Below are 13,267 nucleotides of genomic sequence, written 5' to 3'. Positions count from 1 at the left end.
ATTACAAACAATTTCAAAGGTGGGTAGAAGTACAACCGCACAATTTGTTGAAATTATCGCAGACAAGATGGCTATCTTTAGAGAGCTGCGTAACAAGAATTCTAGACCAATGGGATGCTCTTCGTTTGTATTTCACTGGCTTTATAGGCGAAAAAAAAAAGATCCCTCTTACACGGCACATAACATTTTGAAAGGCTTGAATAATAAATTTATTCTTGCTCAATTGGAGTTTTTAAGTGCTCAGTTGCATCGACTCAATGAGTTTAACACCAAGTTTCAAACAAAAGAACCCATTCTTCACCATCTTAGAGAAAAAGTTCAAAAGTTGCTAAAAGATATTCTGAGCGATTTCATCATCCTGGATGTGGTCAGGGAAGAGGATCCCTTCCTTATTGATTTAGAACGAACAGAAATTAGAGTTGCTTTAGAAAAGATGTATATTGGAATCCTCGCCACATCTACATTGAATGAACTCAGAAATGACCCAGCTGCCGTGCTTCGGGTTAAACAGTCTTGTCTAAATTTTCTAATCAAGTTAATACAGCAAATAAGATCATTTTTCGACATGAAGTCTCCAATATTTAGATTGGTTGAGTTCCTAATTCCTAGCAACGCTGTCAAGTGTTCACCTGCATCATTGAAAGAGCTTTTCTCAATGTTTCCATACCTAGCCGAAGAGACAGACGTTGTCTGTGCTGATTTGGAATGGAGGAGACAGTCGCTGGAAGAGTCCACAGAGTTAATCCCTGACGAGTCATCTATTACCTTTTGGCAGAAACGGCTGCATGCAAAGACTATTCAGGGATCCCTAAAGTATCTGAACCTTCGTAAAGTTGTCGCTTGCATGATGCCTTTGCCATTTTCTAATGCTTCTGTGGAGAGAGTTTTTAGTCTTCTGAATCTAATAAAGACCCATTCGAGAAATTCTTTGAAACGAGAGACTCTGGTCTGGCTGATGCATACAAATGCAGGCATGAGAGCACAAGGGAAGCATGCTCACAAGTTAAAGCTAGGCACAGAATTCCTTCGCATGGTGAAAGATGTTAAGAGTGATGCTACTAACAGGGAGGCCCACAAGCGTACATCTAAACAACTTTCTTTGGTATTTGCCAATACTTAACAAAGACACGAGAACTAACGACAAACAATTTAACTGAATATGATCAGTGAACGTCTTAACATAGGTATGAAAACAGATGGCAAAAACTGTAATAAGCAGTGTTATTTTTGGGAATTGTTTGTTTTGGGAATGTCAATGGTTTTAGTAACAAGTGTTCATGATTAAAATATTACCCTTAGCTATGTTTGAAAATTCCTGAAAAATTTTTAAAACTTTTGTTTCCTTAAAAATCTCCTTAAAAGAGTCAAATTTTCTTCAGTTTAAGGAAATTTCCTTAAAAATGAGAGCCCTGGTCAGAAGTATCTGAAATTTTATTGGGGAAATAAACTCTACCAATTCACCTGTTTGTCACAGGGGCTGGCATGGTTCCATGGCCCCAAGGTTATTCACAAAGCATATGAGGCCAGTTTTTGCATCCCTCAGGGAAAGGGGACATTTATCCAGTGGTTACCTGGATGATTCTTTTCTTGTGGGATACACATACACAGAATGCCAGTCAAATATCACAGATACAATAAACCTTTTAAAGAATCTTGGGCTTTATCCACACAAGGATAACTCAGTTACAATACCCACACAAATTATACAGCATTTAGGATTCATATTGAACTCCATTGATATGACTGTGTCTTTGACAGAGGCCAAAGTAGCTACACTGACATGTATAACTGACAGGAAATTTTGATGGCCTTATGACATTGTCAAAGGAGGCCTTATCTGATATTCATTGGTGGACATCAAATGCATGTCAATTGAAAAAGGCAATAACCCATGGTAATATCAATCATATAATAAACACTGATGCATCTTTCCTAGGGTGGGGTACCTCTCTGAAACAAAAAACAAGTGGGGGGTGGGTGGTCCAGCGCAGAACAGGAGAACCATATACAGGGTGTCTCAAAAAAACAAAAACTATTGAAATCACTCATTGTTAAAATTTGAATGCAGTGTTCACAAATTTTAGCCTGTGGGGATTTAATGCAACTCATAAAATGCTACAACCTTTAATAAATTTTACAACAAGGAAAAGTTGGATCTCCGGATAATGGGGACAAATTTGGTCAAGCTATTTTATTAGATACTATTAACTGATTACTCAGTTCTGTAAGATGGACATGGCAATTCATATTCAATAAATTAGATGTGTTATTGTTCATGGCATCTATTGCTTTGCCCCTTAAGGCTTTAAAATCTCATGGAATCTCTGCAGTGGAGACTGATGGAATTAATCAATTAGATGAGACTTACCTGTAAGTTGAAGTTTGATTGGGATTCTATCAGTTACTGCAGAGCAGAGATTACATGCCTGCCCTATGTGTACCTTCCTGCAATGCCTGCACGTTTATTGTTCTTTAGGTACTTCAGCATCTTTAAAGATTGACCAGCATTGCGCATGCATGCTCTCTCATGTAATCTCTGCTCTGTGGTGACTGATAGAATCCCAATTAATCAATATTGTCCTATTATATAAGGAAATACAAAAGACGGTAACTCTAAATTGCGGTCGTTATCCAATTTACTTGAAACAGTGATTCCATACATCATTATGTCATGTAAGTTAGCTATTTTTTGTGTTTCTTAAGGTATATCCATGGCTAAAATGCCGTTTTCAACCACGGAAAACAACCATGGATTGCGCATGTCCATTGTAGTTTCTATCCCCTATTATCCCCTATCTCACTTTAGAAAACAAAGATGGCGGAAAGGATACAGTGGCAGAAGGAGGGAGAGCCGAAACACCATACTTTCGCTAAGAGGAAAAGGAAATATAAAGGGAAATTACCGCAGCAAAGAGCACAAGAGGACATATTGCCAGATATTCGCGAAGAAGGAAGATGGGATAATTCATCACCATCAACAAACCTGGTTGACAACATGCAAGTATGGTTGATATATTTAAATATAAAAAGTTTATCTTGTATAAATTATGTTGGATATAAACTTACGGCACTATATTTTTAGTAATAATAAATATATAATTTTAAGATACTTTTCCGTCACTAAATTATGCAAGGTTGTTCATTTTGGTTGTTTGGTAATGGGCAAAGTGGAAACTGGAAAGATTTAATATAAATAATAATATTTTAATAAAGTAAAGACTTTAAGTATATAAGAAGATCTGTAGACATATTTGTCTTATAGAACAACATGGTGGTGATGGTGGGTTTTTCTGGTTTGTTTTATGTCTAGTTCATTTGATTAAATTTGCATATGCACAGGATAAGGAAGCCCATGCATGATCCTAATATATGCTGTCATGCAAGATTCTGAGATTCCCTTTTGACAACAAGCCATTATATGTTCAAAATGTATTGAAACAGACTTTGTCTTGTTCATTTGTTTGATGATTGTATTTACCCCTCTTACTTAAGCTATTACAGGTCATTTGAATGCCTGGAGGGAGTATGTTTTTGTTGTAATTCCCTTTAATGCTATTCCCTGTGAGAACATGTCTGCAGTAATTTCAGATGCAAACAAAGTCAGAGCAATGGAACCCATTTTCATAAATTATGCAGAAATAGACTTAAGGTGCACATTCAAGGCTATATTTGCATCCTTTGTATGTATGATTTATGAATTTGATTCTATAATATTTGATCATTCTCTAAAAAATATCTGGCATTAATAGCAAAAAAAACCGAAGAAAAAAACACTGGCCATGAATTCTTTTCCTTTTCAACAAACCCTAGGATTTAGTCCAAATTTGACTACATTGGCCAAAGAATTTCATTCGCAATGAAAAAATAATACCAAACTTCAGTAAATAGTCTGAATATTGGAATTATTTTATGATTATACACCCATAAATCTTTATATACATGACCCAATTATACATATATACTAATTATAAGGAAACCGATGACGTTGGCTCTGATCATGAATCATCAGGCATTGTGGTTGGATCATCAGCTGTTGGCGACATCGATTCTTATTGCATGGAACTAATTGGGCAAAATGCCATCACAACATTGAGCATTGTTTGTTTTCTTCTGCGTGATTATTCTTTGAAGGAAAAGACATTTCTGGTAATGTACCATCAAGTGTGACATGTTTATTTTTACTACTACAGACAAAATTGATAAATACTGGTACATATAACTATAATATTGTACATATGCTTTTTTGTGTTATTTTACTTTTTACTATAGAGTAAAAAGTTTGTTTTAGTAACAAGGAGACCACACAAATTTTCATGTGGAACAAAATGGTGCTATGCATGCTCTTGTAATAAAAGGATCACAGAGTTCTTGACATCTGGAGTGGCATTCCTTGTTGAAATGAATTATCCTGGTAAGTTTACTTTACATGCCTGAGTCCTTTTTAATATTTCTTTTTCTAATAATTCGCTATTATTATGGGACCATATCCTATGTTGAATTAATTAATATGATCAGAAAGAATGCATACCACCAGAATTTTACAAACTAAACAAAATATTGAATTAATAAAATATCAATATAACAGTAAAAGACTATCCCTAATCATTGTATTTTAGATTTTGTTGAGCAATATGAATCATGTTTTCATGTGAAGTCTTTGAAGAAAATATTGTGTGGTTTTGACAACCAAAATGACATTGATGCTACTCAGTTTGCCATTAGTGAAGTTGTTCAACGCAGCACTGATCAGGTATAAAGAACATGATTTCTGTTCTATGAGCTTTTTTTCATAATTCAATTTTAATATGTATACCATATGCATAGATACATGCAGAACATGTACTCTTAATTTTGTGTGTTGTGGAAATTGTATCTTTCAATTTAGCTGCCACTGACCGTTCATTCAGTATCAGGATCCCCTTCCCTCTTATGTGTCGTTCTGGAGAGCAGTTTTGGAGTTGTATGTTGGGAGCGAAGTGAGTTACAATGTTGTTTGTGTTCTGGTATTTTATCTGCTTCGTGTGAACATGTGAAGGAAGTGAGCAAGCTCTTGGAAGATGATGATGAAATGCCTGATTTTGTTGAATTGTTCAATGAGTGCAGGGATGATCATGTGGGTGTATGTGCAAAGGCTTCGTGGTATTTGCGTTCCAAATCATATATGGCTATACCATTTGTTTTACCGAAGCAGCTTAAACAGGTAATGTTTGAAACGTCAGAATGCCAAATCCTTATGGACGATGGAGGAGCACGTTTAACCCCTACTTTACCGGACGTCAATAGTAAATTTACTGCCTGTCCATCGTGCGGTTCGGCGTGGCGAGCAGACTCACCAATTGCCTATGAGTGGTTATCTGAAACCTGCAACCTTATTTTAAGAAGGTTCATTCTGAAATGCTTTGGTGAGTACATAATTAATCACAGTAAGTACTCTAGTACATTCAGTCATTCAACTTCATAGCACCGTATGTTCGTAAAAAAACAAAACTGACATATTGGTAGAAATGGAGATATAATCATTCCTTATTGAGCTGATTGAGATTGAATTGTGCGACTTACATAAGGCCAAAATGCTTTATGCATGGAAGTTTACATCTTTGTATATATTTTATGCTTTTCAGTGTATTACCGCCCCTGTTCCAACACTTTGTGTGGCCAACGTCTTGAATACGATGGCAGTGATGTTGCCCTTTTGAACATGGGTAAATTTGTCATTTCGTATGACATTTTACGCGACTTCATGTTTCACTTTTTGATGGGGATGTATGTTTTGATGGTTACTTGCTTTTTAAAATGTATATCATTTATCAACATATATTACCATTGTTTTAATTTTTGTCGTTATTAACAAAGGTTGAGTCGAATCAGTAGATGCGAAGTTATGTTTCAATGATATCGAATATAACATATTAATTACTTGTGTATGCCTTTCTGTATCTTTTATTGTAGATGTACTATGTATACCTACTATAACGTTTGGTCCGAAGTGATGAATGATGGCGGAAAGGCTGATTTGCGAGAGATCATTTCTCTGAAGCAATGGCAAGCAAGTTGGTACTCGTTTCTGCAACTGTTAGATATCGACTATAACGAGGGTTTTTGTTGTCTAGGGGGGTCCGGGGGCATGCTCCCCCGGAAAATTTTTAAAATTTGGATCTCTGAAATGGCATTTGCAGCATTCTGAGAATACATTTTGTAAATAATTTTAGGTTTTCAAAACACTATTTTAATGGTGCATTTTGTTATAAATCACATGCTAAGCATAAAAAAAACAACATTTCAGAGAAAATATTCTGGATGATTATCTACATTTGTGACTTAAACAATTTCGACCATTCAGCGATGTCAATGATGACATTTACTTACGAGACTCGCAGACACATTACTGCGAGTCGCAGTAATGTGTCCAACAAAATGTATATATGCTACTATTTAACGAAGATAATTGTTGTATGTGTTAAAAATAGAAAGTTTATCATTCTCTGATGTAAAATACACATTTAATACATTTAATTTCATGTTAAATACGAAGTTACAACCATTCGCTAAACGGGAAAAAAACAGTGTTTATGAGCAGATTATAGAATATTTCAAAACGCTTCCGAACAAACAAAGAAATAAACAATACAAAATCGTGCGCAGGACGGACTTGACAGCCACTTAAGGCCATGTTTACACTGTATTGGATAACCTTCGCTGTAACTGAGTATCAGGCTCTTCCGCTGCGACGCGAAAACCATACCGGATAGGCGTTTAGAGCCTACAGACTGACGTAATTGGACACGATTAAGCTTAGTCATTGGCTGTCGATAAATTCGCTTACTCATAAAGTATTACCGTATTGCATCAGAAATTATGTCATAGTTCTATATCTAGAATTTAGGTCATAATTTACACCTACCCGTTAGTATAAATAGCTAAGCGCAAAACATGCATTATTCATATGGCTAAAGTCTGTACACTGTGAATGTGAAATTGTGAATCTTTTGAAATCCATTTTCCAATATATATTTTAAACTTATCGTGAGTGATTGTATTGTGAATTGTTGAGACGGGTGAAACAATTAAGAGAGGCGAACTTCAACAATATGAAGAGGACTGCAAATCGCACAATAACTTCATATTTTGCTAAAAGAGCAAATCTTGAAGTGACTAATGAATCAGATGAGCACCATTAACAGCTGGAGCTGTGGCAACCACAACAGTGAACGAAGAAGATAGCGCTCACGTCAGGACTACTGACAACGATACAGTGTCAAGCTCTCTAATCCCGTCAACATCTGCTGCTGTTACTCCGTTGACTCCTTCAGTATGTGTTGTTCAGCCGCCGCAAGTGGGAGTTCGTCCAGTTGATCTAGACTCTGCAGTGAGTGATCTTGGAACTTTGGTGGATGGGCCCTCGCAGCCAAACCTTGGATCCTATCCGAGAGGCCAGAAGAATCGTTGTTTTCGAGCAACCTGGTATACAAGTTATCCGTGGCTTGAATACAGCATTGCAAAAGACAAAGCATTTTGTTTTGCGTGTAGGAACTTTAGCACATCGACGTCAAAGAGCGACACAGCATTCACTAAAGTTGGTTTTTCTACCTGGTCAAAGGCGATGGAAAAAAATCGCGGATTTAAAGCCCATGACGCATGCTCTGATCACCTCCTTTCCATGACTCGCTGGGAAAGTTACAACATCCAGAAAAATAATCCAGGGGCTAGTATTGGAAATATGTTAGATCCTGGAAGACCGTCTTTAGTGGAAAACAATTGAGAATACATGAAGACGCTGTTGGAGTATCATCAGTACTTTTGTTCTGAAGAGGTGGCGTATAGAGGGCACAATGAAACTGACGAGTCGCTCAATGCAGGAAAGTGGAAAGAATTCATCAATGTGATGCTACGCACTAACCCAACATTCAAACAACTGCATAGGAGGGTGATTCAAACATACAAAGCATACGACTACACATCAAAGCGATCTTCGCTCGAGTTGATAAGAGCCATGGCTTCCGAGGTTCGACATCTGATAGAGGAACAGATAGACAGAGCGGGGATGTATTCAATGCTCATCGATGAATGCAAAGATAATGCGGGGCATGAAGAGCTGTCGACTTGTTTTAGGTTTGTAAACGACGAAGGACAAATCGAAGAACGATTTTATGATCTCGCTAGACTTAAAGAGACTAATGCCCAGACCATTGTGAATGAAGCGGTTTTGGCAACAATTGAAAAACTGAGCTCGTCCGCCACTCTTCTGGCGCTTGGAGCAGATGGCGCATCTGTTATGAGCGGATGTTACGAAGGCGTAGCTGCTAAACTGAGGAGATATTATCCTTGGTTGCTTTATATCCACTGTGCTGCGCACCGTCTGAATTTGATTGTTGCAGCTTATTTTCGTACAGTTAATGAAGCATGTAATGTAATAAATGTCTACAAGGCTTTACACACCATTTTCAACGTCGCCAGCAACAGAGAAATATTCGAAGCTGTTCAAAAGGAGTTTTATCCAAAACAGCCCATAATGGCAGCCTTCTCTCTTACAGAAGTCCGATGGGCTTGTAAGTTTGAGGGTGTTAATACAATGGTTAAAAGACTCCGAGCGATTCTTGTAAGCCTTCAGAAGATCGGTCAAAACAAGCCGATTCAGCAGCGGGTCTCTATCACAAAATTCTCTCGGGAAAATTTGTTATCTCCCTTTGCTTTCTTCATCAGCTTTTGTCAATAATGCATGGATTAAGTAAGGCTATGCAAGAGACCAATGTCAAATGGCTAAACGTAGCCAACGAAATGGTGGCTGTAAGGAAGCTTCTTGTTGAGATTGAAACCAACGACATCATTGAAACCGCCAAAGAGCTATGCTCGACTGTGAACATTACCTTGGACTATGAGGATCCCGTGCATGTTTCCAGACAAGATTCCACAAGATCTGCATGCCCTCGTGAATTCTGTAATCGTCTCAAGGCAGCTTCTGTTCCCACGCTCCTCGAGGAGTTGGAACGACGTTTCTCTGGTGAGAATACTGATATACTGGGAGCTCTGGAGGCTTTAGATGCATCAAAATCGACATACCTGGATTACACGACTCTGTCCAGTGTCATTGCCAAATTTGGAGATTGTCTCCATATTGACTCTCCCTTGCTTAAAACCGAGTGTGAACGGGCGAAGATTCTAATTGCGGCTGGAAAGAACATCGACCCTGAGTTGTACCCCAACTTATTCAAGGTGATCGCCATATCGAAGACCTTGCCAGTTGGTACTGCAACCGTGGAAAGAAGCTTCAGTGCTATGAATCGGATATTGAGCTGGGTTCGTAATAGCTTAGACAGTTCGTTGGCCAATGACTTTATGTTACTATCGATGAACAAAGACCTGTTAAAAAGGATAAACTTGGACAAAGTGCTTGATCGTTGGGTAAATCAAAAAGCCGAATTGCACCCTTTAATTAAAAACATGTTAAACTCTCATCTTAATACTGTAGATACTTTCAAGTTTCAACTGTTGTTATTATTGTTTATAGCCATCGATAGTGCTATGCCTACGGCTAAGTCGTGTCAATAGTCAAATGAGAAGATTAAAATTGTTTCTAAAGAAGCATGCTGCTTAAATCTGTTGTACATTTGTGCTTAGTATATTTTTCGCTGTAAGTCTTTTATGCAATGTGTGAACATTTCTAACCCTTTGGGAAGCAAAATTCATATGACAATGGAAAAATGTGAAGCATCAAGCATGTTGTAACTTGTAAGAAATTTCTTTATCCAAACTTCCTTCATAACACTTATTTTGTGGGATTAGAATACTTTCGCTTGTTTTTTTAAAAAACGCCATTTTGCTGCTGTTGTTATAAAGTAGTGCTTTTACAGTTTACTTCTTGAAATGAAAACTTTCTCGTGCTTCCACTTTTCAAAATGAAAGCTTCAGCTAAAATTATTGGGGGGGCGATCGCCCCCCCTCGCCCCATTCTGTTACAGTGATTGCATTGGGTTCGCATGGCTATGATGTCTGGGGTCATACCAGGCCAGAATACTGAAGTCTCGGCCCGAGATGTCATGGAGGAAATCCCTTGGTGGGCGGAGTGTAGCGTTTGCAGGATGTTGTGGCGTAGTGGTGGTGGGATGACAACACGATCTTTATACATGATAACCCTGTCGACTGTGTAGAGGCTGTGACGGAATTGGTGGTATATCTGTAGTGTTTTCGGTAGTTCATGGCAATTTTCAGGGAAGCCTGATTCGATCATGGTGATGAGTTCGTTCAATGTGTCGTCGCTGGCGGTTGCGGTGCGAACCCTGTCCCAGGTAGTGGCCATGCTGGTTAGTGTCGTGGATGCCACGGAGGTAATCGTGTCATTGTGGTTGTAACCGGGATTCGGCGTTGTTTCATGGTGGCGGATTCCGTCGAGGAAGGGGCGCCTGTGGCCGTTTAGTGGAAATGGGGTGGTAAGGTCTTCTGTCATGGCGATGTCGTCCTCGAGGTGGAGCATGGTGGGGTTTGTGGGACCTGTGGGGTGGCGGGAAATCGCATCAGCTGCTTTGTGGCGGATACCTGGGATGTGTATCATTCGGAACTTATATTGCAGTGTTTTCTCCTTGAGGTTGCGTAGTCGGGGGTTGGGGATGTCTTCTAATCATCGATTGCCAAATAGTTTGAGGAGAGGTTTGTGGTCTACGGCGATTATGAGGTCAGTGCAGCCGAGGACAAAGAATCTGGCTTTATCTAAGGCGTCCGCTACTGTGAGTGCTTCTCCCTCGATGGGTGCGTATCGAGATTCGGCTGCATGTGTGAAGCGGCTTCCAACTAGAGTTATTTTCCAACCGGTATGGCAACAGGAGGGTTCAGCGGATGGGCAGTCGCAATGTTTTTGAAGTAACCAGAAGCCAATTCCGTTTTTTGACCAATCAGTGGCGAGGCAGCTGGGACGTGACTTGTCGAATATACGAACGCCTTGGTTGATTTCCTTAATGATGACAGATTTAGATTCTTCAAAGATTGTGTTTAGTTGTTCGTTCTAAAGGAATGTTGCGCCAGGTTTTAACAGCTGACGAAAGGGTAGCATTCGTTCGGTTGCTGCGAATGCATAGGAGACCTGGTTAACCAGGCCAAACCAGGAGCGGATATCTGTGATATTAGTCGGTGTTGGAAAGTGGCGGATGGCGTCGATGAAGCGTTGACAGGGGCGGACCGTGTTGGGCGTGATTTCAAATCCTGCGAACTCGACTGTGTCTGATCCGAAGATGAATTTTTCCGGGTTAAGGGTTATGCCGTTGCGACCGCAGATGTCTAACCAGTTGACGGCTTGGAAGAAGCTCTGAGTGAGGTTGTCCGCCCAAAGCAGCGTGTCGTCGACGCATTTGGTTTTATTGGGGATGTCGGAGACAATCTCTTCAAATCGGCGCGAGTAGCCGTCCCCTGAGGCGATGTAACCCTGTGGTGCAGACCTGTATCGGTAGCAACCCCACGGGGTGATAAATGTGGTGAGGTGTTTGTCATCTGGGTGGAGAGGGACGCTGTGATAGCCGTTCCAACAGTCGAACACTGATTTTTTCTTGCCACTTGGGATGGACCTTGCCTGGTGGAATGGGCTTTGTGTGTGATGGGTCTCCCGAGTGGCGTTATTGTTAAGTGCTTGGAGGTCTACTGTGCGACGCGGTTTCCCATTTTTTTTGCGCAGATGACCATCCGATGGCACCAGGTCACAGGTTCGCCGATCGGTACGGTTCGATGACTCCGAGTGCGACGTCTTGGTCAAGTCCGGCTTTTACTTCGTCCTGCCAATGTAGAGGAACTGGGATTAGAGTAGCGTATGGTGGGCTACTGGGCGAGCTTTCGGGTCGATCATGAGGCGCATCGGTGGGCCTTCCATGAGGGGTAGTTGTTGTTTGTCACAGGTGTTAAAGGTGCTGGACCGATAGTAATCGAGTAGCCAATTCTCTAATTGTTTTCGGTTTTCGTTAGTGGCCGGGAAAGGTAACTCCTTGGGCTTCGGTGGTGGTAATTGGCATTTAGGGCAGTCGCATTGTCTGTTCGGTGGGTCATCAGTATGGCTGTCGACATGCAGGGCTTCTCCCACGGTCGGGAATGTGTTGGTAATTATTCCTAGGGCTGTGCATGTTTCGCGGCTGAGGAATAGCTTGTTAGAGTCTTGGGTGATATAGACGATTTGTCGACTTTCTAACGTTTTTCCGTCTTTGGATTGACCAGAGAATCTTACGATAGCTGCACCGATGATCTTGATTCCGTTGTTGTTTGCTGCGTGCATACGCATAGTAACTGGGATGAGGTCTTTCTGTTGCAGTCCAAGTCGTGCTATCATGCCCATGCTGGCAAGGCAGCTCTGACATCCAGTGTCTGCCATGGCTTCTAATTTGGCGGGGCGTGGTTTGGTGCATGTCAGGTTGTAACCAAGGGCGTGGTAATCTTCTGGATGGCATGTGGCGTTGATTTGGAGGTATGGTTGATGTTTGGACGGCTGTCTCACCCAGCGGGCGTTGAGGTCATTGTAGATGTGGTGGTCCAATGAAATTGTATTGCAATGTTTATGGGTGTTGCTGGTCATACATAAGCTGTCGAATACTGCGTTTTCCTCTTCTTTGTTAGGGGTATGTTTTGTATCTCGGATCTTGGGTTTGTCTTTGCTTCTGCACAGGCTAGCGTAGTGGTTGGAGCGTCTGCAGCTCTCACATGTTTTGCCATAGACAGGGCATTCCTGTCGGCGGATTCTGGGTGTTGCGGTTTTACCGTGGCCTTGTTTACCGCAGTAGGAACACGAGATATTCTTGTTTGCTTGCTTTTTCTGTGTGAGTTCATCCTGCTTGCCACGGCGATATTGGCTTTTTGCAGAGTCTACGCTCTGGCTATCAAGGAGGTGGCCTGCAGAGCGTTTGCCCGCTTCTTTGGCTTCAATGAACTGGAATGCTTCCTCCAGGGTCATGTTTTGATTTTTGTCGCTGAGCAAGTCAAGTTGGATGTCACTATCTGCGATTCCCCTGGTTAATGTGTCGCGAAGGATATTGTCAGTGTAGTTGATCTCCGCTGTACAGTTGGGGCAGTTGGTTGTGAACTTGCAAATGCTCGCTTGTCCACGGAGGCGAGCGCCAAAGCTGCGTATGGTTTCGTCGCGGTCTTGGTGCATGTTATATAGTTTGGCTCGAGCCACCATGGTGTTCTCCTCTCGCACTGCAAGTTTACGTATTGCTGCCATGACATCGTCGATGGGCTTATTAGTCAGGGTGCCGCCTGCGTTTCGTGTGAGGTCCTTGCGGAGTGTCTCGTCGCAACATTC

The 13,267-nt window shown here is 40.8% G+C and overlaps 1 protein-coding gene and 1 long non-coding RNA gene across 2 annotated transcripts; both read left to right on the top strand.

Moving 5' to 3' along the window:
• The first annotated feature begins 2,970 nt into the window (after nucleotides 1–2,970).
• Nucleotides 2,971–4,375, top strand: LOC114526804. The gene is made up of 3 exons (XR_003687366.1): nucleotides 2,971–3,001; nucleotides 3,973–4,146; nucleotides 4,270–4,375. It is a non-coding gene; the product is annotated as an uncharacterized LOC114526804 (long non-coding RNA).
• A 20-nt stretch (nucleotides 4,376–4,395) lies between these two features.
• On the top strand, nucleotides 4,396–7,536 carry LOC114526796. The gene is made up of 6 exons (XM_028548315.1): nucleotides 4,396–4,411; nucleotides 4,617–4,750; nucleotides 4,886–5,402; nucleotides 5,622–5,702; nucleotides 7,182–7,366; nucleotides 7,528–7,536. The coding sequence occupies exons 1-6, from the start codon at nucleotides 4,399–4,401 to the stop codon at nucleotides 7,534–7,536; spliced, it is 939 nt and encodes a 312-aa protein (XP_028404116.1). The 5' UTR covers nucleotides 4,396–4,398.
• Nucleotides 7,537–13,267: the final 5,731 nt, after the last annotated feature.

Source organism: Dendronephthya gigantea, unplaced genomic scaffold, assembly GCF_004324835.1.
Source record: "Dendronephthya gigantea isolate DGI-Jeju-01 unplaced genomic scaffold, DenGig_1.0 000041F, whole genome shotgun sequence".
NCBI lineage: Eukaryota > Metazoa > Cnidaria > Anthozoa > Malacalcyonacea > Nephtheidae > Dendronephthya > Dendronephthya gigantea.
This window is presented reverse-complemented; position numbering and strand designations above follow the sequence as displayed.

Coding starts and splice junctions, on each gene's coding strand:
- LOC114526796 (XM_028548315.1), top strand. Junction 5,403..5,621: donor GTTCATTCTGAAATGCTTTG/GTGAGTACATAA, acceptor TATGCTTTTCAG/TGTATTACCGCCCCTGTTCC. Junction 5,703..7,181: donor TGTTGCCCTTTTGAACATGG/GTAAATTTGTCA, acceptor CACCATTAACAG/CTGGAGCTGTGGCAACCACA.